General features: G+C 35.3%; 1 protein-coding gene across 7 annotated transcripts in view; it reads left to right on the forward strand.

The window, feature by feature from the left end:
* The window catches only part of LOC129001447 (voltage-dependent L-type calcium channel subunit beta-1), a 234,315-nt gene continuing 206,409 nt past the window's right edge, over window positions 1-27,906 (forward strand). For 5 of the 7 annotated variants that reach the window (XR_008491461.1, XR_008491462.1, XM_054428725.1 and 2 more), the window contains exons 1-2: window positions 1-454; window positions 16,021-16,098. Coding sequence is in view for 4 of the 7 variants with exons in the window: in XM_054428725.1 (XP_054284700.1) it covers window positions 389-454; window positions 16,021-16,098 (144 nt within the window). In the remaining 3 variants the exon portion in view is untranslated. The remainder of the gene's footprint in view (window positions 455-16,020; window positions 16,099-27,906) is intronic. The other 2 variants (XM_054428733.1, XM_054428728.1) reach the window with 1 other exon arrangement.

Here is a 27,906-nt window from a genome sequence, read left to right on the forward strand (position 1 = left end):
TGTCAGTGCCCGTCGTCGATTTTCACGCTGTTAAATCCCGTCGTATTGTTTTTACCCTGTTTTCCACAAAGGATGCGAGTGTGTGTGATATCCCCTGTGGTGTGACCCCAGGAAGTCTAGGAAGTGCGGGAGGAGAGAGTCGGTGTAAGCGAGTACAGGGCTGGGGCCGACCTCCCTAATCGCTGTGAAGTGTGTGAGTGCTACGCGAATCCTTCGGATTTCAGTTAGGATATCTAATGTATAAGTCCCGGAGGTCTTTTGGTGGCCCTAGAGGTATCCTAAGGTTCCAGGGGTGCCCTAGTGAACATTGATGTAATGTGATTGTCCTTCCAGACCATGGTGGACCCTAGGTCCCTGGCCTAGGGTGTGATGACGTCGGACATCCGTCATGTCATCTTCCACCCGACACAACCTCGACTGTCTTGAGGAACCGTCCAACGTTTCTGGAAACCAGGTAGGCCAACACACCCTGTGCAAGTACCCATAAGGTATCGTTGAATAATTTAGGATCTAAGAATATGAACCCAAGGGGTTGAACCTAGAGCGTAAAATGTGTGACCTATTATTCAAGGTCCAGCTTAGTCACTACTAATCTAGAGTTACGCCTCAGCAAAATGTGAACTATAGTGATCGGTGGTACCCGTTGTAGTCTGGCTACTAAGACTACCGGGTTTTTTAACCAATAACATTTGACTTAATATAGTCAATTTACATGGTTTTGATAGGTAAGGATAAGGATTGATAAAAATTGGACCGGCAACATTTGGATTAGTAAGCGAACACTCCACTACTGTACCACCGTTTATGTGGTGTATCTACATTGTCCGATCAGTATAATAACATATGGTAGTTTTTATACATTCTTCACATCGACAAGAATTAATGGAATAATTTATATTGAGCAGGAATAACCTTAAATATCCAATAGAGGGTGGGTGGGAGTAGAGATGGTTCTGTCATTTGACATCGGTTTGGGAGGGGGAATATGTTTGATTCCCAATGTGCTTGGTTGGTATTATTGTGTCATTTAAATTGTAAAATATTGTCAGTAGTGTTCATGGACAAGTTAGATCACATGAGAAAATAATACGATACTCGTTAAAATTTATTACTCCATCTTTAAATTATTCCACCGATAAATAAGAAATTTCTAGACAGGAATATTGATTATGAATACTGATGTGATAATGCTAGTTCATTAATTGACTTAGAGCCTAACTTAATCGCGATTAGCCTACTTGATTGTACCTTGTAAATAATTAATTGTCATTAATTATTTGACCTGCGCACGCATATAAAACATGCAATGCAACATTTGACACAGGAAATATCATTAACTAGGACTTAGAATCATGATTTGCCACAAAATAATACCTGTTTACTTTGTCCGCCATAGAAATTGGTCGTTAGCCAAATTCGAGCAACTTCAAACATCCATTTGGGAAATACATTAGTAATTGCTCCTGGCATCTGTTAATGTCGCTAGGTCAGACCGGAAACACTGGATTTGTTTGTGAAAACTCATCAAAGTCTGTGCTATTCTAGCTCCAAGTCACGTCCTCAGATAAGAAAACAAACACCCCTCTTTGCAGCAACTGTGCGCAGTCAAGTGACATAAAAATATTAACCCTACACACTATATACAATTAGAGTAGTAATTTACCAATTTAAATAATTGGCAAAGGGCAGAAAACATAAAACACAATTATACGTATAAAAAATAACTTTCCCCATCTACTCCTGTCTGTCGGCAGATAGCAGTCAGCTGGTTGGCGCAGGGCGGGAAGCGGCTCGCGCCAACCCGGCAATGCCACGTGCGCCGATAGATAAACAGCTGATCTTTAATTACAGATGTGCTGTGTGTGGCGTCATGATTATCGGGCTTGGGACGTAAGGGAGACCCTTCTCTGATACTCCAAGCCGCCACACAGATGTGCCCAATGAGTGAAATGTTTGATTAGATCTAGCGTGGGTTAAATTATGATAATCACATCGTTGAATAAAGATACAGAAATTAAGGAAAAGGTTAAACAGTGTGATGCAAGGGGTGCACTAGTTGGAATTGACTCTTTCCTCAACTTGAAATAATGTTTGAACTCACTGCAGCATCGGTGTAAATTATTTGACTTTTTAATTGCACTTGGCTAGAGACGAAAGAAATGTTTACTTCAGACTAGAGTAGCAGGCTTGAGAAGGACGAAATGTTTGCTTCAGACTAGAGTAGCAGGCTATTTCATCACTTTCACCACGAAATTATCGTGGATACATCCATCCATAATTCCGAGAGAAGGAAGAAATGCTTGCTTTGGACTAGAGTATCAGGCTTAAGAAGGAGGAAATGTTTGCTTCAGTCTAGAGTAGCAGGCTAGAGAAGGAGGAACTGCTAGCTTCAGACTAGAGTAGCAGGCTAGAGAAGGAGGATATGTTTGCTTCAGTCTAGAGTAGCAGGCTAGAGAAGGAGGAAATGCTTGCTTCAGACTAGAGTAGCAGGCTAGAGAAGGAGGATATGTTTGCTTCAGTCTAGAGTAGCAGGCTAGAGAAGGAGGAAAGGTTTGCTTCAGACTAGAGTAGCAGGCTAGAGAAGGAGGAAAGGTTTGCTTCAGTCTAGAGTAGCAGGCTAGAGAAGGAGGAAATGCTAGCTTCAGACTAGAGTAGCAGGCTAGAGAAGGAGGATATGTTTGCTTCAGTCTAGAGTAGCAGGCTAGAGAAGGAAGAAATGCTTGCTTCAGACTAGAGTAGTAGGCTAGAGAAGGAGGATATGTTTGCTTCAGTCTAGAGTAGCAGGCTAGAGAAGGAGGAAAGGTTTGCTTCAGTCTAGAGTAGCAGGCTAGAGAAGGAGGAAAGGTTTGCTTCAGTCTAGAGTAGCAGGCTAGAGAAGGAGGATATGTTTGCTTCAGTCTAGAGTAGCAGGCTAGAGAAGGAGGAAAGTCTTGCTTCAGTCTAGAGTAGCAGGCTAGAGAAGGAGGATATGTTTGCTTCAGTCTAGAGTAGCAGGCTAGAGAAGGAGGAAAGGTTTGCTTCAGTCTAGAGTAGCAGGCTGAAGACGGAGGAAATGTTTGCTTCAGTCTAGAGTAGCAGGCTAGAGAAGGAGGAAAGGTTTGCTTCAGTCTAGAGTAGCAGGCTAGAGAAGGAGGAAAGGTTTGCTTCAGACTAGAGTAGCAGGCTGAAGACGGAGGAAATGTTTGCTTCAGTCTAGAGTAGCAGGCTAGAGAAGGAGGAAATGCTAGCTTCAGACTAGAGTAGCAGGCTAGAGAAGGAGGATATGTTTGCTTCAGTCTAGAGTAGCAGGCTAGAGAAGGAGGAAATGCTTGCTTCAGACTAGAGTAGCAGGCTAGAGAAGGAGGATATGTTTGCTTCAGTCTAGAGTAGCAGGCTAGAGAAGGAGGATATGTTTGCTTCAGTCTAGAGTAGCAGGCTAGAGAAGGAGGATATGTTTGCTTCAGTCTAGAGTAGCAGGCTAGAGAAGGAGGATATGTTTGCTTCAGTCTAGAGTAGCAGGCTAGAGAAGGAGGAAAGGTTTGCTTCAGACTAGAGTAGCAGGCTGAAGACGGAGGAAATGTTTGCTTCAGACTAGAGTAGCAGGCTAGAGAAGGAGAAAAGGTTTGCTTCAGACTAGAGTAGCAGGCTAGAGAAGGAGGAAATGTTTGCTTCAGACTAGAGTAGCAGGCTAGAGAAGGAGGATATGTTTGCTTCAGTCTAGAGTAGCAGGCTAGAGAAGGAGGATATGTTTGCTTCAGTCTAGAGTAGCAGGCTAGAGAAGGAGGAAATGTTTGCTTCAGTCTAGAGTAGCAGGCTAGAGAAGGAGGATATGTTTGCTTCAGTCTAGGGTAGCAGGCTAGAGAAGGAGGAAATGTTTGCTTCAGTCTAGAGTAGCAGGCTAGAGAAGGAGGATTTGTTTGCTTCAGTCTAGAGTAGCAGGCTAGAGAAGGAGGAAATGTTTGCTTCAGTCTAGAGTAGCAGGCTAGAGAAGGAGGAATTTCTTGCTTCAGACTAGAGTAGCAGGCTAGAGAAGGAGGAAAGGTTTGCTTCAGACTAGAGTAGCAGGCTGAAGACGGAGGAAATGTTTGCTTCAGACTAGAGTAGCAGGCTAGAGAAGGAGGAAATGTTTGCTTCAGTCTAGAGTAGCAGGCTAGAGAAGGAGGATATGTTTGCTTCAGACTAGAGTAGCAGGCTGAAGACGGAGGAAATGTTTGCTTCAGTCTAGAGTAGCAGGCTAGAGAAGGAGGAAAGGTTTGCTTCAGACTAGAGTAGCAGGCTGAAGACGGAGGAAATGTTTGCTTCAGTCTAGAGTAGCAGGCTAGAGAAGGAGGAAATGCTAGCTTCAGACTAGAGTAGCAGGCTAGAGAAGGAGGATATGTTTGCTTCAGTCTAGAGTAGCAGGCTAGAGAAGGAGGAAATGCTTGCTTCAGACTAGAGTAGCAGGCTAGAGAAGGAGGAAATGTTTGCTTCAGTCTAGAGTAGCAGGCTAGAGAAGGAGGATATGTTTGCTTCAGTCTAGAGTAGCAGGCTAGAGAAGGAGGAAAGGTTTGCTTCAGACTAGAGTAGCAGGCTGAAGACGGAGGAAATGTTTGCTTCAGTCTAGAGTAGCAGGCTAGAGACGGAGGAAATGTTTGCTTCAGTCTAGAGTAGCAGGCTAGAGAAGGAGGAAATGCTAGCTTCAGACTAGAGTAGCAGGCTAGAGAAGGAGGATATGTTTGCTTCAGTCTAGAGTAGCAGGCTAGAGAAGGAGGAAATGCTTGCTTCAGACTAGAGTAGCAGGCTAGAGAAGGAGGAAATGTTTGCTTCAGTCTAGAGTAGCAGGCTAGAGAAGGAGGATATGTTTGCTTCAGTCTAGAGTAGCAGGCTAGAGAAGGAGGAAAGGTTTGCTTCAGACTAGAGGAGCAGGCTGAAGACGGAGGAAATGTTTGCTTCAGTCTAGAGTAGCAGGCTAGAGAAGGAGGATATGTTTGCTTCAGTCTAGAGTAGCAGGCTAGAGAAGGAGGAAAGGTTTGCTTCAGACTAGAGTAGCAGGCTGAAGACGGAGGAAATGTTTGCTTCAGACTAGAGTAGCAGGCTAGAGAAGGAGGAAATGTTTGCTTCAGTCTAGAGTAGCAGGCTAGAGAAGGAGGATATGTTTGCTTCAGTCTAGAGTAGCAGGCTAGAGAAGGAGGATATGTTTGCTTCAGTCTAGAGTAGCAGGCTAGAGAAGGAGGAAAGGTTTGCTTCAGACTAGAGTAGCAGGCTAGAGAAGGAGGATATGTTTGCTTCAGTCTAGAGTAGCAGGCTAGAGAAGGAGGAAATGTTTGCTTCAGACTAGAGTAGCAGGCTAGAGAAGGAGGAAATGTTTGCTTCAGACTAGAGTAGCAGGCTAGAGATGGAGGATTTTTAGAATAGCGTAGAAGTTTGATGTTGAATTATTGTGAGCAAAATTTGATTAGAATTATGCTTGAGTAATTCTTGCAGTAGTATACAAGGCATTTTATTGGATTTTGGATAATTATCAGCAGAACGCTCTTCGCCGAATTTCCAAAATCCCACTACACAAAATGCCAGAATCAGTAATTTAAGAAGTTTCTAAACAAGAACCGTCGGTCTCAGCTTTGCTACTGAGAATGCCTCACAATTTATAGAAATCCAAACAACTATCTTCTGGAGTTGTTTGATTTCAGCAGAGATATTCTATAGAAGACGCAGAAGGGGTTAAGATATTTTTAAGATGGTTAATACCTTTTTGACTCTAGTAAGAATGATGTCAATGAATATTTTAATTGAATATCAGCAGGTATAACCTACATCACTCCATCCCAGCAAGTTATAAATTCACAAGCTCAAAGAAAAATGAACAAAACAAGAACGTTGTAAATAGTCTAAAAGGCAAGCTTCCAAAATCATGAAAAGCTTTTAAAATTTGTCTTTAGTATTTTAATTTCAACTTTATTAGAGGCTCTCGAAGACAAAGGGAAGTGCGTTCTTGAATCTCTTCTCAAGGCTCAGAAAAACCCACGCCAATGAATTGCACACTTTATAAATGCTAAGACAATTATTATGCACTCAATCTTCTCCAACGTTGTTTTCTTCGTCACATTGAACGACTTTTCGTAAGTCTCAAAGACAACAGTTCTCAACTCGTCCAATGTTTCCTTGGAAGACCACTGAGGATGGGATTTAGCTATGGTCCGAAGATCCTTTCTACTCGCAGGTTGTCCACGGCATATCAGCATCAATATTCTTCGACACAAGATACGATCTGGCACGCCCACTTCTAGTGCCAACTGAAGCCTAAATAACAGCGGCTGGCCTAACCCGGGTATAACTCACTATAATCTACCAATGCTAATTGCATATCGGCTAATCTCCAACATATATAGTACTTATCGACGTTGTAGTCATGGCCCATGTATTGTGTCCAAATTAGGCTGCCCTCGTGACTTCTTGAAGCTCTACACACCTTCATGGACGAGACTTTTTTTCCTAAGAGCACATGTTTAGAAATGACATTTTTTCATTCTATAGGTAGCATTTGTAATGCAACCGTGAATTTCAATTCTCTGATCATATCAAAACTGATTTCATATATTTTCTTGTTAATTATTACTTCATGTCCTTGGAAATGCTATTCATTGATTACAACTTCAAGATATTAAAATATACGATTAAGAGAAAGCTTATTATTTTACTTAATCAAGATCTAAATGTTCTGATAGTCTGTTCAATGTAACTTAAATGGCAAGTATATTTGAGTTAAATGCATCGGACCTAGGAGCTAGAACCACAGACTATAGAACCAATCTAGAACGTACACACACACTATGTTTTGAGCACATATTGTAAACAAAATATTTATATTTCACAAGTTTAAGCTACTCTCTTTCGTAATTTTACGAGATGCCATGACAGGCAACAATTATTCAGTTCTTACCAACAAGCTAAAGATTTAAACTTACACAATTTTATTATCAGAACAAAATTGATGGTACCATTATGTTCGGTACAAATATTATTCAGAAAGATAGTTTTTTTGTCGGTAAGTGGTGTGAAACATGCACGAATATTAAAACAGAAACGGTATGGATCATAAACATAAACCCAAACCCTTCACTAATAACATTAACATACGGTTTGAACAGTTCCATTTAAGTAAAGTTAAAATGTTTACTTTCAGGCCAGTGACATGATTGGTTTATGTTTATGATTCATTTCTGTTCTAATATTCGTGGAAACATATTAGCTATATCTTAAACTTGGCTACAAAAAAGTAAAGAGAAGTAAAATCATTGCCAGGAAATAGAGCAAGTCTCAAAACACTTCTGTTTGAGAATGCTTTGAAATGGTAACTTTTAACAAAGAAGAGGCGGACCTCGCGAATTTACGAATCGACACACTGGCGGTATGAATGTGAATGAATAATGAATAACCTCAGCAGACTGCCAAGGTTGGCAAGTGAACTATTTTTGCACACAAAACCACAAACTGTCCAACATTGAAGCTGTTTTAGCATAATTTGTTGACCGACATTTTTATTCTACAGTCTGTTTCAACTGAAAATCGTAACCCAATTGGACATAGAAGGACAAGAAAGTGTTATAATCTAGAGTGATTCCAATATAATGCACATTGGAATAAGTAAAATGTGAATATGCGAAAAGAAAAATCCGAAAATGTAAAACTTTTATGAGTAGCAAAAGAAAATACCAAAAGATGCAAAACGTAATTATTATAGTCAACAGTTCTCTTTTACAAAATGAAAATGATAACAGAGACAAATGACGCTAAAATAGTAAATGAGTCTTCGAGAAGTCCACGGATGGTTATAGTAGTTGTAGTCCATAACATATTTATCGTTTGAGCTAAAACAGTGGCTGTACCTGCAAGGCGTAAGCACTAACATTTTAAAATTCAACTACATATCAGTAGTTTCCCCGTACGTGCTCAATAAAATTTCAGACACATATTGTAAATCAATTTATTTATAGTCTACATAGTATAGGGCTTTAACACCAGACATCTTATTAAAAAAAGACAAAGTCTTAACAACTGTAATCAAATGTTTTCGCACAATTTATTGTGATGTTCTTTTTTTTTACAAATTCCAAAGTTTAACTCCGTTTAGTATTGCTGGAGTCCGGTACAGGTTCAAGTGTGTATAAAGACGCCGGCAAGAGCCTACCTACCTGCCTGTAGCCTGTACCCATTAGCAACCTATTGTCAGATAACCTATCTTTATGACAGGGGACCCTCCGCAAGCACAATGGAGAGAAACAGCAGATACCTCACTTGGTCTTCTGAGCTTTGAGGTTGATCAGATTTTTGTAAATCAAGATTTGCTCTGAGAAACTTTGAAAAACCCGCTACGTAACATTAAGTAACCATAGCCTGTTTATCTTTTTAACAAACCTAAGAAAAATCACCGATTCAATCTCATTCGAGGTTTTAAAGTCATGGGTTGATGATAACTAACATTATTTTGGGGTCGAGCTTTGAAAAGTGGAACAAAATCAATAATAAAAAACAGTACAAATATTAGTTCTCAAATATGTTTTACAAATCAAGTGGAAGATCGGAGAGTGACAGATGATACCTCAGGTTTGATCTCTAGAGTTTAAGGAGCTGATAATATTCAACAGAATTGGAGGAACCGAGCACTTAATAATTTCGAGGTTTTCTGTGAATTTCAACAATGGAAGGAAGAAAATTTGAAATACTACACCTCTTTGGTCTCTAGAGTTTAGGGTTTGTCTGTCCTAAAATTATTCGGGAACCAGGCAAGGCATTGCTCTGTGAGCTTACCACTGACGAAAAAAGAAAGAAACATTGATTTTCTGCCGTTTTATCATCTGAATATTCAAATGGTAGAAAAGTAAAGCAAATCGTAGAGTGAAGTGGTGTTTGGGATTCAAGCAGTTGATCTTAACAGCATTTGGGGGACTGAGTTTGCTCTGAGAGTAAAGTTAAACCTGTTCAACTCTTGGTATGAGAAGGAATACTTCTAGTTTGAAACGCATTTGATTAAAAACAGCTGTTTTGCCTGCAATCTAATGAAAAATTATAACTTGTAAACAGTTTCCTCCATATGACCGTCATTAACCCCAATGGTCGATTCAATCGATTAATCGAGTGTTCGAATAATCAAATAATGCCACAAACAATCGATTGCTTGATATTACCTTATTACTGATCTGGCCTGACCTTCGGGTAATACTTGAAACAAAAGAACAATGAATAATAACAATGTTCAATCACGACCGTTAGTTTTAACCAAGGCGTGCACTCATCTGATATACTAGCAGTTGAATAAAGAATGAAACAGTTAAGAAAAGTACGTAAATGTGGGGTGATGAAGTGTAGTGATGAAATCTCAAGTGTATATCCTATTGTTACAAAAAAAGAGTAAAAAATGTTCAAACATAGTTTATCATCAACGTTTTTACTAAAAAACGTTGTTGATAAATGTGTGTAAGGTTATAATACTGTAACTATACAGTATTATAACCTTACACACATTTATCAACAACTAGCTGTACCCGCGGGCTTTGCCCCGTTTAACTTCTTAATTTTCAAGATGAGCTCGTTCGCTAGGTTGGAGCTCGTTCGCTGCGCTCACTTGCCTTCAGGTTAGCTCGTTCACTACGCTAACTCACCTCCAGGTTGAAGTTCGTTCGCTACGCTCACTCACCTTTTGGTTGCAAATTAGCTGTTGTCATAAATTAAAAAAATAATAATAGTGCTGCACCCTGTTGGCAATCCTTGTAACTTTAAAGCAATTGAACATCATAGAACAGAACCAACTTGTTTAATTGAAACAGCTGATAAGATTCATTAATTCCTTTTAAATATGAAAAATCATAAGGTTAACATGGGAAACTCCAGAGCCACTGGGGCGGAGCCCGAGAGTCCGATCAGAATAAAAACAACTTAGTTTTCCTATTTAATGCCTAAAGAATCGGTGTACCGAATTGCAGCCTCCTAGGTAAATGGGAAGTGGGAGAATTAATGATGAGTGAGTGAGTGAGTGAGTGTGTCAGTGAGGGCTTTGCCTTTTATATATTTAGATAATTTGTTAATATGTACCCAGAGAAACAGCTGTGGGGACGTATTATATCAACCACACTGATTAATCGACTTCTAACTAAGATTTTAATTAGTTAAAATAACAAAATCTTACTAACCTAACCCCTCTTAGACTAACCTCTCTTAGATTACGTTAGGTTAGGATTATTAGGTGTGTTCGGTATACAATACGTACGCACCCAGTTGTGTATCCTACAATCAGAGAATTCTAAAACGAACAAAAAATGGCTATAAAATAACACTCAGGATATAAAATTATATTTAGATGCTTATTGTGCTTTTTAGTATTTTATAATATCAGGAAATTCTTAAAGGCCCGGTAAAAGCATTATTTGGAAAGTACGTTTTACATTATTTTAATGGTTTAAACCGTACTGCCTAAAGTTTGACCATTTATTTTCAAATAATTTTCAAATAACAACACAAAATAAAGTAGTTATAGAAAAACTAATGATAGATTATATAAATTACATAACCGATAGACACAACCCAGTTTTTATAACTAGTCAGGCACATACCAACTACTAATAAGAAAATATAAATCTTAACAACTATTAACATAATCTTACTACTTCCAATCTTTTATTACAGACATTAGGATAGCCACCGAGTATAAAACTAGACCTCATATAATTTCTTTAACGATATCGTTAACTTGTAATATCCAACGTAAAAAACAAGATACATCTTTAAATAAGCAGCTGGACATAATAGAAACTAATAGTTAGCTCAGGATTTCAATTAATACAGCCATTTTACAACAGCTGTAGCATTTTGCTGAATATAGTCATTGGTTCTATAATGATTGCTGATTATAAAGTAGTCGTTTTATGTTTTCTTGTTAATCAAGTTTTTAAACAGCATTAGATTACGGATAGAAATCTCTATATGATGAAATGTCGTTATAAAACTATGAACACCATGATTGAGTCTAAATATTTGAGAAGAGATTTTATTTCATTTAATATTTCACTTGAACGTTGTACATTTGATTTAAAAATTTAAAGATTGACTAACAATTAACTTCTACATTTTCAGTCAACCATTCAATATAACATTTTCATTAATATTTTATTTAAATACCCTAACAAATGTAACCGAAGTAACTCGAGATAGGCACTTGACAAAGTTTACAGAAATTCAATAAAATACGAAAACATGCAATAACTGTTACATTATAACAAAAAAAAATACGCTTAGTTATGTATTGTATTTCAATATAAGCCCCCTTTTTCATTTTTTTATCCATAAAATATTTATATGTAGTAAAATACAAAAATATGCAATATTTTGTTTTAACTGGCTGTTAAAATTAATAAAGGAATCTAAAATATTTAATTTTTAATTTTAGACTAATATCATAGACTAACCAACACAAGAGTATGTTTTATCTATGCTAATATTTAATTTTTTCAAATGGTGTGTGCAAATTAATAAAATAGCTTCAAATATACAAGCATAACAATTAAAAATAACAGTAAGATAGATGTAAGCTACAACATAACTTTAAAATATAATTCTTTAGACGAAAATGATTCAAATTAAATTTAATTCAACCCAAAATGTACTGTTATCAAATTGATCGTGTGGAATTTGTGATCCATACAGAATTATTTTGTTATCCAACAATTTAAAGAGTCTTCGACAAAACTGGAAATGAAACCAGTTTCATCAATAGCCTCGGTTTCCTCCATTTATCGTTCAAACGAAAAATGAGATCGAATCCCAACTCACAAAAACTGGACGCGTTCGCGTTTCACGTTTACTTAAAGGTTGCATAACACAGAGATGTGTCTTAGAAACTGTTGGCAGTAAAATAAGTTGTCCTAACTTTGTAAATCAAATTAATTTCCTTTTCTCCCAGTCATTTATAGTCTTATGTAATTGCCAGTAAGCTGCTTAGCGTATAAGTGCCGGAGCAAGAAGATAATAATTAATAATTAATTAAGTATCATGAAATTGGTGTACAGTTGCATTATTGTACTTTGTATTGGTAAGTGTAATTTGACTCTTTGCAAAAAAGTTGGGATCAGTAGTTTTAGTCCGATAGAGCATAGTTTAACGATATAACCAATTTTAAACAACAATTATCTAAAACAAGAAACTACAGACACTACAGGACTATATTTCAGTAGGCATTAAGCTTGAATACGAATTTAAGAACCATGGCTTTACAGTAAATTAAAAGTTTAATTGAAACCCATGTTAACGATATTTTCCAACAAATTACGTGAAGAAAATTAAAACAGGGACCGATTCGATTGTATTGGCTTGTTTTAGCAAGTAGTTTCATACAGCATACTAGTTCCCAATTTTGATTTTCGAAAGTACAATATTAATTATTTTATCTGTTGTGCAATGCAAATACTAGCCTACTCTGCGATTGAATACAATTTTTCTTAAGAAAACTCTATCTAATATTTGTGGAGATATTCGTTGGAATTCTTAAAAATGTAGATGCAATGCTTCCAAAACATTGTATTATATTTTATAAAATTTGCTCAATTTTATACAGTCACTTCCGAAAAAAATACAAAAAATATTCCTTACTCCCCCTAAACTTTATCCGTCCGGGGTTTTTACCAAATACGTTAAATGCTTCTAATACTCCAATAATATTTTTATAACCTGAGTCCTCTCCCTACGGTCACTGTCCCGCAAAAATATTCCTCCGCGCGAAACTTTTCAATATTTGCAAACAGTGCACCCCCGCGGGGGGAAAGTTGTTGTTTTACGTGTGTGGCCCACCTGTCAGGGTACCGAGAAGGGTACAAAACATCCCTTTGTGTGGGGGTAAGTGCCCTCTAGTTGCCCTACCTGGAACCCTACAATGAGGCTGCATAGAAGTAACGGTACGCCCTGCTTACACTAAAGGGGTTGCATTGGGGAGCATGTCAGCGTGGCAGGGAAATACCGACCCTTTTGTCCACTAATTCCTACTTATCTGGTTAAAAACTTCTAGTTATCGGGTTCAAAAGGGGTTGTGCGTTATTATTTTGAGTGGAAATGAGTTTGTTGTATCTCAGTTTTACGGGTTGAAAAAAGTTCAGATTGAGATGCATCACAATTGAGCTATTTTTTGTTATGCAGGATCTATGTGTCTCTGTGCACTTTAATGTTTAGTAGTCAATAACCTGCGCACTTTAAGTTTAGTAGGACAAAGAGCGGGAAAATTTAGAAGTTTTTCATAGTAAATATATTTATGTATAACGCTGGTGGTGTTGTTCTTTATTTGTGTAACTTAGATCAATTTTCAAGCATTAATTTGCAATTTTTCTAAATAGTGAGTCTAGTTTAGTAAAATACATTTACTTTCTTCGTTCAATAATTACATGTAGGCATACATTAAATTGGATTTGTAAAATGTTTGTTTAAACAGAATAGCCTACTGTACGTAATTAATTAAATGTTAGCCTAGTTACCGACGATGATCAGCTGGTTCTTGCAATCGTTAATCAAACTCACAACAATAAAGGAAATCTAAATAAAACCCCCAATTGCTATACGAACGTCATTGACGCACGAGGCCACAAGATAAGACAACTTTAAGACATATCGGGATATAATTAATGTATTGTTTGTCATCGCGAGACTACCTGACTGTCCACACTGCCTGCCCTCAGCTGGCGACACGGCGGTACAGATATTGGAGGGAAATGTAGATGTGGTCTTACGAAAGTATAGTAAGGTTACTTTAACACAGTTTTGACAAGACATTTTTCTTGCATTGAACGTTTGGGTTTAAACACAGAGAATGATTGCTTTCGTAGCAGTGAAAGCCAGTTGAGCGGAGCGATCACGTTTCATGGTTTTTAATAAAGTAATAAATTAGTTTGTCTCAGGACTATCACCGTCTATTATAAGATTCAAAATTAAAGATGTACGGACATTACATGCATATCCTTTGTATCGGTATTTTTTTTTCTATATTTACTTTGTAATGTCATCTGGTGAACCCAGTTGTGGTTGAACCCGGCCAATAAACATTTTCTCAATCTTGGCCAGATTTGGCGATTCAGGTAGACATAATCCTGCACAGATCCATATAGTTAACATATGTAATTTTTTTTTAGACTTGCCTTTATAGTTGGGAAGTATAGAATGCGGTGTTTAAGCTCAGTGGTAGACCACGTGTTTCGTTGATAATAGCCAACTTACATAAACATTAGTTCAACAATATGCTCTATTAGTTAAAAAAGCATATTCAATTTGTTCGTCTAACGCGCATTTACAAAAGATCAATATTATATCTTTACTAACAAACACATGTTTATTAACAAACACATTTAGTCGACTTTGACACACTCAGACGTTTCCACAAATTTCACAATAGGATAAGAAGTTTACTTGCACTGTTTTAAGTAAACAATAATACCGCATCTTCATAATAGCCTATTTAGATAAAAATATTGATTTGATAATACCTAGTTATTTAAAACTGTTGATCCATGTAGTTGTTTTAACTCCCAATAACATATGATAAATCCTAATTTATATTACATAAATAAAATCTGTAAAATATTGTACCTATTCGATCAGTGGTAGTTTCCAAAAAGCGTGTAATACTTTCTTTGCATTATTTAATCACGGGTCATCATTTGAATATTTATCCTATGTTCTGTGTTTAGGTGGTATATTGGCTTGATTTTAACATATGCTATGATTCTTTGTTTTGTTTATATATACGTAGTTATTTTGTAACCATCATGGCAACAAAAAAGCCAACGTTAAAATTTGAAAACTTTAAGTTACTTTTAAATTATATTGGCATAATCAAAAATTGAAATTGTTTAGTCTTATAAACCTTCCAAACATTTGGCGAAACAACCTTGGTAAGTTAGGCTAAAATGTGTTATTATTGAGTGATACCTAGTGAAAGTTGTGTAGGGATATTAATTAAAAAAAAAAAAAATTCATGTAACCCTGATTAAACTTGAAGGTATATAATGTGATTTTATTATATGTCTAAAATTATTCCACTATGGTTTTTATGATGAAGGATTCTATTAGTTGTTATACAATATGCAAACTCAATATTTTACGTTTGGCGATTAATTGTAATAATATACTGATATATTACTGATATTTTCTCTTCATATTGTGTATTATCGCTTAGTTCATGATGTTATTACATTACCTTTAATCTTCCCAGTGATTTTACTGCGCCTCATCTCATTCAAGATCTCATAATGCGATTTATATTATTTTCTATTGTAAAACAATTTCTTTTAAAGTCATAAAGAAATTATTTGATCCCATAGCGATCTCATGGCATTATTTGTATGTTATATCATTGACTATAGGATACAGAAGTCAAAACTATGTATAATTATCACATTGTACTGTATTTAGTTTTAACTATTCATTACACTTTGATGTTTTCCGGATTATTCATTAATTTCATAAGCCAAATTCTAGATGTTTCAGTATCATTTTGTATTTGATACATCCATGATCTTATTACGATAGATTTTACAAAATATACGGTAATGGATCCCACGATTCTTGATTACATGGATCATCTCATTCATTCATTTTAATTATTTGTTTATTTTCAACCTGGTATTCTACATCCAATTTTCTCATAGACATTTTTATTTGCTGTATCACTTATGTTATGTTATTACTGATTTCATAAGTGACATCATTTTCTAAAATGTTCTCTATTTTAACCATCTTTCAGCGTTCTACATGATACTCGCGACCTTACTTATGATTTTCCATAATTGTTAATCTATATCCAACTTTCTCAGAGATGATATATTTCGTGATCTCATTAATGTGACGCCATTACTGATCTCAAAAGTGTCATCAATTTCAATTTTCTTCATGATGTTTACCATCTTCCAACCTCTATTCGCGATCTTATTTATGATTTTCCATAATTTTCAACATTTCACCAATTTTCTTCACCGTTTTCACCCTCTCACCACCCTCTGGACGGCCAATGATCGCCAAGTGTTGCTGTTACAGAGTCGTGCGAAAGGATCTAAACATAAGAAGCGTTCCGGTGGTAGCCTGTCTGACAGTTCTGGCAGTGTCATTCGACAGGTAAACACGTAATGACTATGACGTCATATGTGGCGTCACAAGCATGATGACGTCACTGATCGCCTTCATCGTCACCGTCATCTGATTCAGACATCTCATTGGCCTTTTTTAACATTTCGTATTTTTTTATTACAATATTGTTCCTAATATTTTCTTTCAATTTAATGGTACCATGGCTGTGACGTAGAGAATTCCGTGAGTAAGTTCAACAATTTGGGAATCAAACCCCATCAAGTAAAAAAAAATCGAATAATAAATAGTTACTTAAAGATGTTTTTTGATAGGCAAAAAGTAGGTGAAAAGAGGGACACCCTGAACTTATTTTGGCTTGTAAAACTAAAATGTATTTTTTTTTTTAGCTATTCATCAATTTGTTTCTGAACTTGGTGTCATTTAACAGAAGTCACATGGCAGATAATAATGTACAGACATATTTTGGTAATTTAGGTTGTAAAAATTAAAATATTAACCATTATAGAAAAAAACCATAAAACTATAATAGAACAGATGTTATTTAAATATTTTTTTGCAAATCGTTTATTTTTACGCTTAATCGTATACCAAAATCCATAAAGACATCTTGATAAGTCAAGAAATTACGACATAGTTCTCGAATAGTTTTAAAGATGTTAAAGCTAAATGCGAAACCAAAGATGGCAGATATCTCACTGTCAAGTCGTTTATGGAAAAATAGTATTCTAGACTTTTGTTTATTTTTACCTCTTTTTCAAAATGTTTTTCAAACTTTTTCAAAACTAACTTTTATAACCAATTATGCGAGTAATTTACATGCTTGGGTGCTGGAGAATCTTTTGTTTGTTATGGAAGGTTTGCCAGATAGGGGAGAGAAAATGTCTTTAATGAATATAACATATAGTTCCAACCTAAAGGTGAGTGAGCGTAGCGAACAAACTTCAACCAGGACGTGATTGAGCCATGCGAACGAGATAATCTTGAAAATTAAGAAGTTAAACGGGGCAAAGCCCGCGGGTTACAGCTAGTATAGTTATAATAATGGACATCTTAAAAAATGTATCCTTGTATTTGATTACGGATTAAGCTAAGTGAACAATCCTGTTAAATAATTAAAATTTGCAACAAAATATCTAACTCAAACTTCGAACATCTGTCATTACTCCTTTTTACTTACATCATCATATCAAATCCATTAGAAATTGTTTAATATCTTTTTTACTCTTTGAGCATGATTATGTGTTTTCAAACTTTTTCTATTTTATCAAACATATTTTGATGGTGTAGAACAGTATGTATTAAACAACTGTTAACATTTTTGCACATTTTAGATTTTCTTCATTTTTCAGATATTTTATTGTGTTTCATAGCATCCCCTAATTTTTTAGTATCTTAAATTTTCATACTGATGTTTCAAAGGCAAATTTTTACTTATCATTGGTGTATATATTTTAGTTTTGAATAATATCGTGTTGGTAAACATTAAAGTACGTAGTATAATGTAACAGTAGCATAGAACATACTGAAGCAAAAATATAGAAAAAAACTCTTCAAATCATGAAAGTAATACAGTAGAACATAAGAAATCATAATTTTTAAGGTTTTGTCAAGTTTAGAAAACTCATACCCATTTGACCCCCCTGCATACGCCTTTGGTTAAGACTCAGTTTCAAAATGTTTATTAGGATTTCGACCAAAATTTCTTAAAGTCCAATACTTTATTCTGTACAAGTACTTAACAAATTACCACCTAGAATAATGCGCTATTTTGTATTTATAAAGGCATTTAAGGGACATTTTAGTACAATATCAAACTCAAAATCATCCTGGCTTGAACATACGGTGAACATCTTTGTGTTTCTTGTGGTAAATCCCTACTCATATTACTAAATTACCCACTTCTCGAGACACAACAATGTAACTCCATAAATCAACATATGATTCATGGGTGGAAAGAGATTGAGATCCAGTCAAGTACAAACCCTCTTATTACGATCTGGGGAAATTTGGAAAGAACAAGCAGAAATTTATCGTACCATCTAGCGGTGCATTCAGATACTAAATCATCTTTGGTCGGTACATCGTTATACCCACTCAGTTATTTGTGTAAAGCCCTGTATTGAGAAATAGGATTTCTCGATACAACTTGAACGAATCAGGTGGATTTGGCAACCGGTTTGGTCATGTTGGTATGAATCGTCATTGAATACTGATACTGAAGTAGACATCTCATATGGGAGTCAAACTCCAAGCTATGTTTTTACTAAAAGAAAACGTGGTTGAAGAGTCGTTCATTTGAGTAAGTGACGAAGTAAATTGTCCAATTTGTTTTTTACATAACAGTTTTAGTTTTTTCCATCATACACAGTTATAGTTGATGTTAAGTTTCGCTTTAAGTTTGACGAGACTATAAAGTTTGTTAGCATGAGAGAAAGTGTAATTTCATAGCAGTTTGGAAAATGAATGTGCGTTTGAGTATATCATAGACTTGACCCAAGCACTGATAGTAGTATTTTAACGTATATAATATTTTTCAAAAGTATTTACCCATTGAAACAGTTCCTTTGGGGAAATATCGGGTAAAAAAGCTAGGGCAGTTACTTAATTTCTTTTGAATTCTTTAGAGCTGTGACAATTATGTCGCCGTGATATGGAAAAGTTACCAGTTTATATAGTATATCCATGTGGTATCCATGTAGTGAGACTGAAATAGTGAGCATTTAAATACAGTGAAAATGTACGTAGTATTTGTTGGCATCAAAAAATACAATTTACAGTAAACCAAAATTAGAAATTGATTATATCAAGTACAACAACGTGAAAGTCCAACAGCGCACGCGCCGTAAACGCAGAGCACGGCACCTGCGCGGGAGAGCGCGGTGCGTCACAGTAGCGTAGTGATTCATGACCAGCTGATCGCAATTGCCGGGAAAGTGAGTGAGCAGGTGACACAACAATGCAACAGCTGATGCACTGAGTCAGTAACCGGCTCAAGGCTGCATACCAATGCAGTAACGGTTGCACCTACCCCAATGCAATCGGAATTGCGAATGACGTTGCAACCGGACATACGAGGTCGAGTTTTTGCGACAATTGGAGCAGACAACTTGTTTGGCGACCTTTGCGAATAATCTGACTGTCGTTGCTCCGTATTCGGACAGGTATGGATGAGGTGCATGTCTAAGAAGGATACGGGTGACATTGAATTTATTACTTCGGTACATGAATCTTGCAACCGCCTACGAAATGAGGCGAATAAGCGACTTGCGATTTGTTTGCCACGTAGTCCTTGTAGAGGTCTATGATGGATGGTGGAAGAAATGTAGCTTTCGTCCTTTGTAACCTCAAGTTCAAGTTTCTTTCTCGCTTCCACATTCAAAGTTCTAGCGATGCTAAATGCGTTGAAATATTTAAATCTCTTGGTTACCGTAAGTCGTGACCATACGGATAGTACTTATTATGAAAATCTGAAATTTTTTTACTTAAAAAAATAAAACAACCATCTTGGTTTTGTAAGGCGGTATATAAAGTTTCGGCGGAGAAACGTGTAGACCACAAGAAGCACTTTAAATCATTGTCGAAAACATAATGTTATTAGTACCGTAGTCTTGGTGATAGACTATTTTGTTTAAATCACCAGTTTTAAGTGGCAACAATTAAAATAAACACAGAAATTTACATAAAATTATAACCTACATAGAATTCACAAAATACAACACTGCAATATAACTCAATGTGTATGCAAAATTAAACAACAGACATACGCAACATTTTTATATCAACAAGATTGAATTTTTTTGAATATTTTACAATCATAAATAACAGAAGACAACGTACTCAACACTACAGTTCAGCCAATCGTATTGTAATAGAAATATAACTGCCCATTCACTTCCCAGTAAGAAACAACATTATTTTGCCCACGTTAGAATAAATCCTAGTTTGGCATTCAGCAAGTAGGCCTAACGGACCTCTCACTACATTAACATATGATACCCGGAGACAATGCGCGTTACAAAATAGTGCGTAGGTGCGTAGTCGTGGTGCGTAGTGCGTAGGATTTGCTCGCAACATGCGTCTGTGTTTACAACTGTTAACTGCGTATTTGCATTTCAAACTCAATCCTCGATGCTATACACTTCACATTGTGAAAATCATATTTTTTAGATATCACTGGGTTCTGATGTGGTGCGTAATCAATTAAAAATTTGCTTTCTCCATTTTATATTACAACAGTTTGTAAACAAATTAGTATGTGTAATTTTAACTGACGACAGTTTTGACAATTTTGGTTGGACTTAACATGCTAAAAGTATCGCGTGTAAGCACAAATAAATACAAATAGCATTCCATAAATGTTTGATATAACACAAATTTTTGGGGTAAGTAGGTTGAAATGGGAAATCTAATAAGTGATGGGACACAATGAGAAATAAACATATTGTTTTTAAAACAGTTTTTCCATTTACTTGTAGTAAAAATTGTCAATGTTATGCCAGTACTTACGAAATGTTTTTGGAAAGTGTGTCGATTTTAATTTTTACGCACGAACTAAGGATTTTCCAAAAGAAAAATAGCTACAGTACCTAAAAATCTATACAATTTATGTATAGAACGTCATATGCATTTAACACAGATTTTATCTAAAAATTATGGTTTCGCTATTTAAGTAGATGTTCGAATCTTCTTTTTTGGGAGCCAGCAACGTTTAAGTAACGAAACTTTACGACGATTCAACGCTTCCGAAATATTGACCAATATTTCCACCAATTTAACAATATGATTATTTCCCGAAGACCAAGATTGAGCGACAAAGTGATATACAAATTATATAAAGTGCATATTGTGACCTACAGTGGAGGGGAAAGCACTCAGTGCTGCGGCGCACATTCGAAATACAGCGCAACGTATCTACAACTCACACGCAGGCCTGGCTGGTTATAGCGCATGCGCGATAGACGAGTACTCTTCACTCTACAGCGCATGCTCTCGTACTGCGTGCGCATACCTGCACGCACACACCCTGGGAACTACGGATCTCGATGGCATATTGATTATCGTTTGATCGGTACATGTACACTTGAAGTGAATAAAGTAAGCTATGAGTAGTTTATACGTTCTGACTGTGTGAACATACTACAGGACATGAGTAAACTTCGAGATGTAAAGGTATCGGAAATTTCAACTTAATTGAATTTATACGACGCCGAGGATGTGTGTGATGAAGATACGTGCAGAATAATTGTTGAAGGAATGAGATGCCAGCATTATTTCTGACTAAATCACCAGGTTCAAATTAATGAAAAAGTCCAACTTGGTCTGGTTTTGAAGCATCAAAGAGCTAATAGCTTTTATCAGCATTGAACCGGCAACTCTCTGATTACTAGGAGAGCACTATATCCATTTTCGAAGGACTAAAATGCAACTTTGCATCCCTTGGTCCTTAAAGGGCAGTGTGAGACTAACCACAATATTTTTTAAAAGGTTTCAAAGTGGATTAAAATTGTTCTAGATACTATTCGACGTAGTATCGACTGCATTTACTTATTTTGAAATAATTATTGACTCAAATCGTACTCTATGACAATTTGTTTAGTTAACACTGGGACCAATGGAAATGTATAGGAACAAGATCCTTTAGTTGTGTTGGTTTGTGATAACACCAGAATTGTCTTTATTAGTATTAAAAACGTTGGGTGTTTGACCAGCAGTTTTGATCTATGCCCACATAGAGGTTGTATAATTAATTTAAAAAGCATTTTGCAGTAAATGGTTGCTGCATTATAATTTTCTTAACAATTTAAGGGTCCGGACCTACGTCATCAACCTAATAATTCGAAATTACATTAGCAGTATCAGCAACTAAGCCAGTCACTATCACTATGTTACCAGCAGAACGTTGTTTTTGTTTCGTTCAAGTGATTACGCCACTAGTTTCTTTCCTGCGAAGCTCGATGCTTTGAATATTTCAAAAATCTAAACCAAAACTCTTTACTATTAGACACTAAACTGCAAAAAACTTATGGATTTCATAATTACTTTTGGCTGCAGCTTTTAAATAAACTAATTTATTTTACATTACAAAGCAGACATGCATACTCCTTTAATCTATGGTAATATCAGAACTGTTACAATTTGAAATAAAACCAACAGAAAAGGAAGGAAAGTTTCATGAAATTGAATTATTCTACCTCTTAGCAAGAGAAGGGAGGGATGATACATATACTGTAATGAGAGGGGTTTCCAAGAAAGTTACTTGAGTAATATCTGTATTACCCGAGTAGGAAATAAATCGGGAAACACATATTACAGAAAGATAGCTTATTCTGATAAAAAGTAACTGAACAAATCGCGGTTTGGTTCAGGTGGTTCATTCGATTTTTTAAATAGCGAGTATTGAGAGCAATATTTTATTTTATTTTTTATGTATTAATACATGTAAAATCATAAAATTATAAGGTAATTATTACACACTGTGCAAATAACATAGAATCACCCTAAAATATTTAATTTAAGAGTATCAAGTAAATTTAACTTAGTAACAAATTATATTCGTGTTATGAAAAGATTTATTTTTATCCTCGTTAACTAAACTTAGTGACAAATTAAATTCGTATTATGAAAGGATTTATTTTAATCTTTGTTAATTAGTGGGACTTTAAAACTGCTATAAGAATGTCACAAATATTGTTAAGGAAATACGTATTAGAATACTAAAAGCTACATAAATCAATAGTCAAGAATGTCCTGTACAGCTTTTACTATTAATATTCTTTAAGTGCTTAAATCAGTATTAAAATGATTTATGTAAATGAATGCAAATTAATTTAAATAAATTAATGCAATCTAAAAATCAACATTTCCACTTATATCAAGTTAAGCTCAAACTATAGACAACTTCTTTGTTATAAAGCAAATAATGATTAATTTACACAACTAATTTTATGTTAAAATAATCTAAGGGGAAGACAATGTTAATTATACAACAGGTTAGCAAATGAAATACTCACAATTAATAAAAATATAAAAACACAACAACTGTCAAATATTTGACTTTTTCGTTTCATATAACTATTTTAATATTACGTAACCAATAGCAATAAATACTTATTTACGTAAGAAATTAATTAAGACTTATTTTTACTTGAATTTTTTGCAATACAAAATCAACAATGTTTTCAACATACCAACAATGAGATCTTATGAAGAAACAGCTGATACATAACTAGTTTCACAACTACTACAGGATCTAGACAGTCCAGTGCCTTTGTCAGATCTGTTTACAACTGCTTAATGGCGTAATTAGGTAACTTGACGTTAATTACCTTTGAGTGAGTCAGCTGACTTAGTAACAGCTGACTTTGAGGATCAGCTGTTCATATTCGCCAAACGCAGTTGTTACTTTTAAATATTTAGTGAAAAGATTATAGCTACAATTATCGGATTTTAATAGACATATTTGTCTAGTACCACAGATTAAAGAACTTAAATCTGTGCTAGTTCCTGTAACAACATTCGAGAGTAGGAATCCCATTTCCAAGTCAATTTAAACTAGTTTAAAAATGACAATGGTGAAGATTAATTACACCATTACCAATGTTATGTTTTCAATTACTGTTTTCTGTTGCATTATTATAAGAATTTGTTGAATTTTTGTAAAATCAACTCCCAAATATTTATTTTTATAGGCACGTTGGGTATCAATTTAAAGCTCTTGTCCTCTAGATGTGACTTTTGCGGATTTGTATGACATTCCGCAACAACACTCTATTTATTTTATTTTATTTATTTATTTTCCGCATAGTGTCTATTTTTATACTATAGTTAAAAAACGGGTATCCCATAGGCTTTTAAAATTTCAGAGTTTGTGCTGAATTCTGTTGTCAATCATCTGAACTTTTCAAGTTCACATTTGTTTACATCGAAAAAAGATGACCATGATACAATTTTGTTTACATCCCTACGAAAATAGGGTTATTTGTCGTTCTTGATGTTTCAGTGAATTCAAGTAAAATGTTGTAATATTATTTGTTTAAAATGTAAAGAAGAAAATGACTTACGTTAGATTTTGTGTTTTCATAGTATGTTTCATTAGTATTTGTAATTTTTCTAAGATACCTCGAAGAGATCGTGCATGAAATGAAAATAATAGGGATATGAGGAGAAATAACCGTTTTCACCCTTATCTACCATATCAAATATATAATGGATTTTGAAGTCACAAAGTGACGCAGTTTCCTAGTTTTACTTAATCTAAAATTACAATTATTTGTAAAATATACCCTCCTTTTCACCAAATTAATTTATTATACAAATATTTAAAACTAAGATAAAATAAAAAAAATAAATGAAAAATTGGGGCACAGCTTGTCCATATGTGGGATCTAACCAAGTTAGTGTATGTAAAAGTTAATGTTCGTACTCCTTAATTTTAATATTGTAAGTGTAATTGTAAAACGTGCTCATATTAGTTTAAAGTACCTAAATAAAGCTTAGCTTAAACACTTATTGTACCTATTAAACAAATAATAATTTGATTAAATAGTGTGGTTAACACTCTGGTCGATTCTTGAGTAAGAAATACGCTTAAAAGATTAAATATTCATACTACACTGTAGTGGTTAGGTAGACTATAGCACACATACAGGGTAGTAATAAATGTATACTTATTTGAAAAACAATAAATACAATCGGTACCTTTTCGCAAGCTATCAGGAAGAAATAAACATAAACCTGCAAATAGCGATTTCAAAACATGTTTTAAAACTTGTTGACATTCAAGAAGTTAACAAAAAAATAGTATGCACTAATAAAAAGCATGAAATGTGATTAACAGGTTTTTCTCGATAAACATTGATAATATTGTTGAACAACAGCAATGCAAACACAGTAGTAGTAATCCAAAAAATCAATCGAAAATTGAATTCTTACCTTTCTGAAGCAAGTTGAACGAAACAATTGCATACCCCACTTTAAATAGTTATAGTCTTATTTCACAAGTTCGGAAAATTTAAATTAACAATAAAAAGTATCAAGAAGTCAGCCAGCGCTCCTAAACAAACCTTAAATTTAAGGTTAGTTAATTTTAAATGATTATTAAAAATGTCACTTATGGTCTACTCAAAGTCACCATCAAGCACCAAAAGCTATTAACAACCGTTTAAACCCATTAAACACGGCAATTCGATTCTATGAACAGCGATAATATGACACTTCACAAACACTAGTACCGTACGAGTAACGAGCAACAGAGAAAATAGGTTATGCCAAACCCCGCCAAAAGACCGAATCAGCATTTCGCACATTGGGAAATACGCGGGTATTTACAAACAAGAAGAAGAATCCAAGAAATGCACCAGATGTGATTGGTAACACGTGGCCAATAATCAGCTGATGGTTAACAGTGCTGATCAGCTGATCCGAAGGCCAGGTGGGGGAAGCTGTGTAAACAATTGGGTGACCTTGAAACATGTCGTGCATTTTTGCATTGTTTACAGTCATTGTTTGATCAGAAGTCCATCTCGGACTCAGGCAATTGGATGTAATAGGTTATACCGAAACAATTTTTGATCGTTATTAAATTGATAAATCAGAATTTAGATTTATGCGATTTTCTTTAAATTCCTTGCGAATTTTGTGCCTTATCATCAACAAACACAGTAATTGCTTCGTTGTGAAAAGAATATTTCAGTTTTAAAATTAATAACAGTTCAGCCTCGCTGGACTATTTGTCACGTATATTCATCACGTGTACTTTAACTACGAACAGCATAAAAATTACCCTTTCAATTTGTTAGAATTTTGTACAAAATCTCGATTACTATCAGATTAAACCTGACACTAATTTCCCACAACAACAATCAGTGGTATACATTTATACCGACTAGTATACAAAATAGGTGCTATGGGTACATTTATATAGTAAATGGCAGAGTATGGCTAATATCCCCACGGTCAAATTAATTAATTTGATTGCTGATGAACCACATTAATAGCAATAAATAATACTTTGTATATTGTATAAGAGCTCTATGATTGTCATTGCTTACATTATTCATTATCATGTCAAAAACGGGTTTAAACTGTTCAAGTGATGTTTACGTAAATATACCATCGTAATAGTTATTGTTATTTTTAGAGCTTTCGCAGAAACTAGTGATACTTCTCAAAATGCTATATTTGAGTGTTGAAAATAGAATCGGTGAAGTTTCCACAATCAAAAGAACTTACGGTAGTAAATTAACCCATGTTTAGGTTCTGGATTATCATAATAATACAGTATACCTTACTATGTCACCCTCAATGAACTTTGTAAACCTAAATATTTAAACACTTTCGTTTTAATAAATTGGTTAATATTGACATATTCTTAAAATAAAAAATGTATTATATTTTCCCTGGTTAAAACGTATTTTATCTTAAATTTAAAGCTTTCACAGAAACCCATAAATCTTTTCAATAATTATGCCGTATCAGGTATGTCAAAAATAACATTGCTACTATTTCCTCCATGAGCAGAACAATATAATACAATTACTTTTGACTTCTGTTTCGTTGTTATAATACCTGATATTTTACCTACTATTAACCTTGAGAGCCGAAATGTTTACTGAAAAAATCGATAAACATTTACATAGTATACTCATAAAAAATATGTATAGCAATCTAAATTTAAATTGGTAAACCAATTTTTTTAGCCGGTCAGCAAAATAAACCAAAAACTCGACACTATTCGCCAACATACAACATGCACCTCTAGGACCGAAATCCGGCCCGGGGGACCAAAGATCGACCGCCATAAAACCGCAGCGAGTTCGGACGATAGTAAAAAACCAAATTGATGACGACAGTAAGTGGGCCCGGAGTACTTGGGAGTACTAAAACCGGGGCCCCAAAATACCATTTGGCCCCAAACAAGACTATGAGCACTTAGCAAGGTGCGGTCGCGATGCATATAAATTGATCACTTACTACATTCCGGCTAGGTCGCAACCACGTGTGTAACCTCCGCTCGGTCTACTTCTAGTTCTACGGTACATGACCCCCCCTCCCCCCCCTGTAACACGTAGCGCCAAGGTCCAAGCGATTTCTATTTTCAAAATTTGGATGGTGGGAATCGACTTTCGCGTAAATGTAAAATCTCAAAGAAAGGTGTTGAAAATCAAGCTACACTAAACCTTGACAAAGTATACAACAGGTCAAACGTTTATATAGGCTGTCCCATACACCCCTCAAAGCTGAACACATCTAGCGGCGCGGACGTTAGCGTCCTTGCGATTTCTATCAACTTATAAAATATTAGGAAGATGTTTAAATTTCACAGGTGCAAGTTTCGGACTACATGGAAATATGTTTCTAGTTCGTCGAGTTTTTTTAATTGTTTATAAGTAGGACGAAATGTATTTTTCCTACAGTTACCTAACAATGTACATGTTCTCTCACTGATTTGAGAAAGCAAAGTGGCCAATTTGCTCATCAGTGAGACAATTTTAACATTGTCTCACTCTAATTACTTTGTCTCACTCCAGATTTGTAACGTGAAGGCACGAAATAGTGAGCGCGTAACATGCAGGCAACGTCGTATGCGCGCGAAATACGTTGGCAGCACTGGCTATAAATCAGCTGGTCAGCTGTTGTACTGTTGTATTTGTCACTTCACATTAAATGTTATATTAAAAGTTCACTTCTGTGTAAAAATAGGTTATGTTTCTTCACCAATTTATTTGTTTTATGGTAACTGGAGGAAAAGTATAATGTGCAACTCGAGTGCAAAGTAAAATTGCCTCACTCGAGAAACCATTCCTCACTCGCCTACGGCTCGTGAGTAAGGATTTC

Source organism: Macrosteles quadrilineatus, unplaced genomic scaffold, assembly GCF_028750875.1.
Source record: "Macrosteles quadrilineatus isolate MER2022 unplaced genomic scaffold, UCM_ALF_1.0 Scaffold_8__2_contigs__length_117827958, whole genome shotgun sequence".
In the NCBI taxonomy this organism is placed as follows: Eukaryota; Metazoa; Arthropoda; class Insecta; order Hemiptera; family Cicadellidae; genus Macrosteles; species Macrosteles quadrilineatus.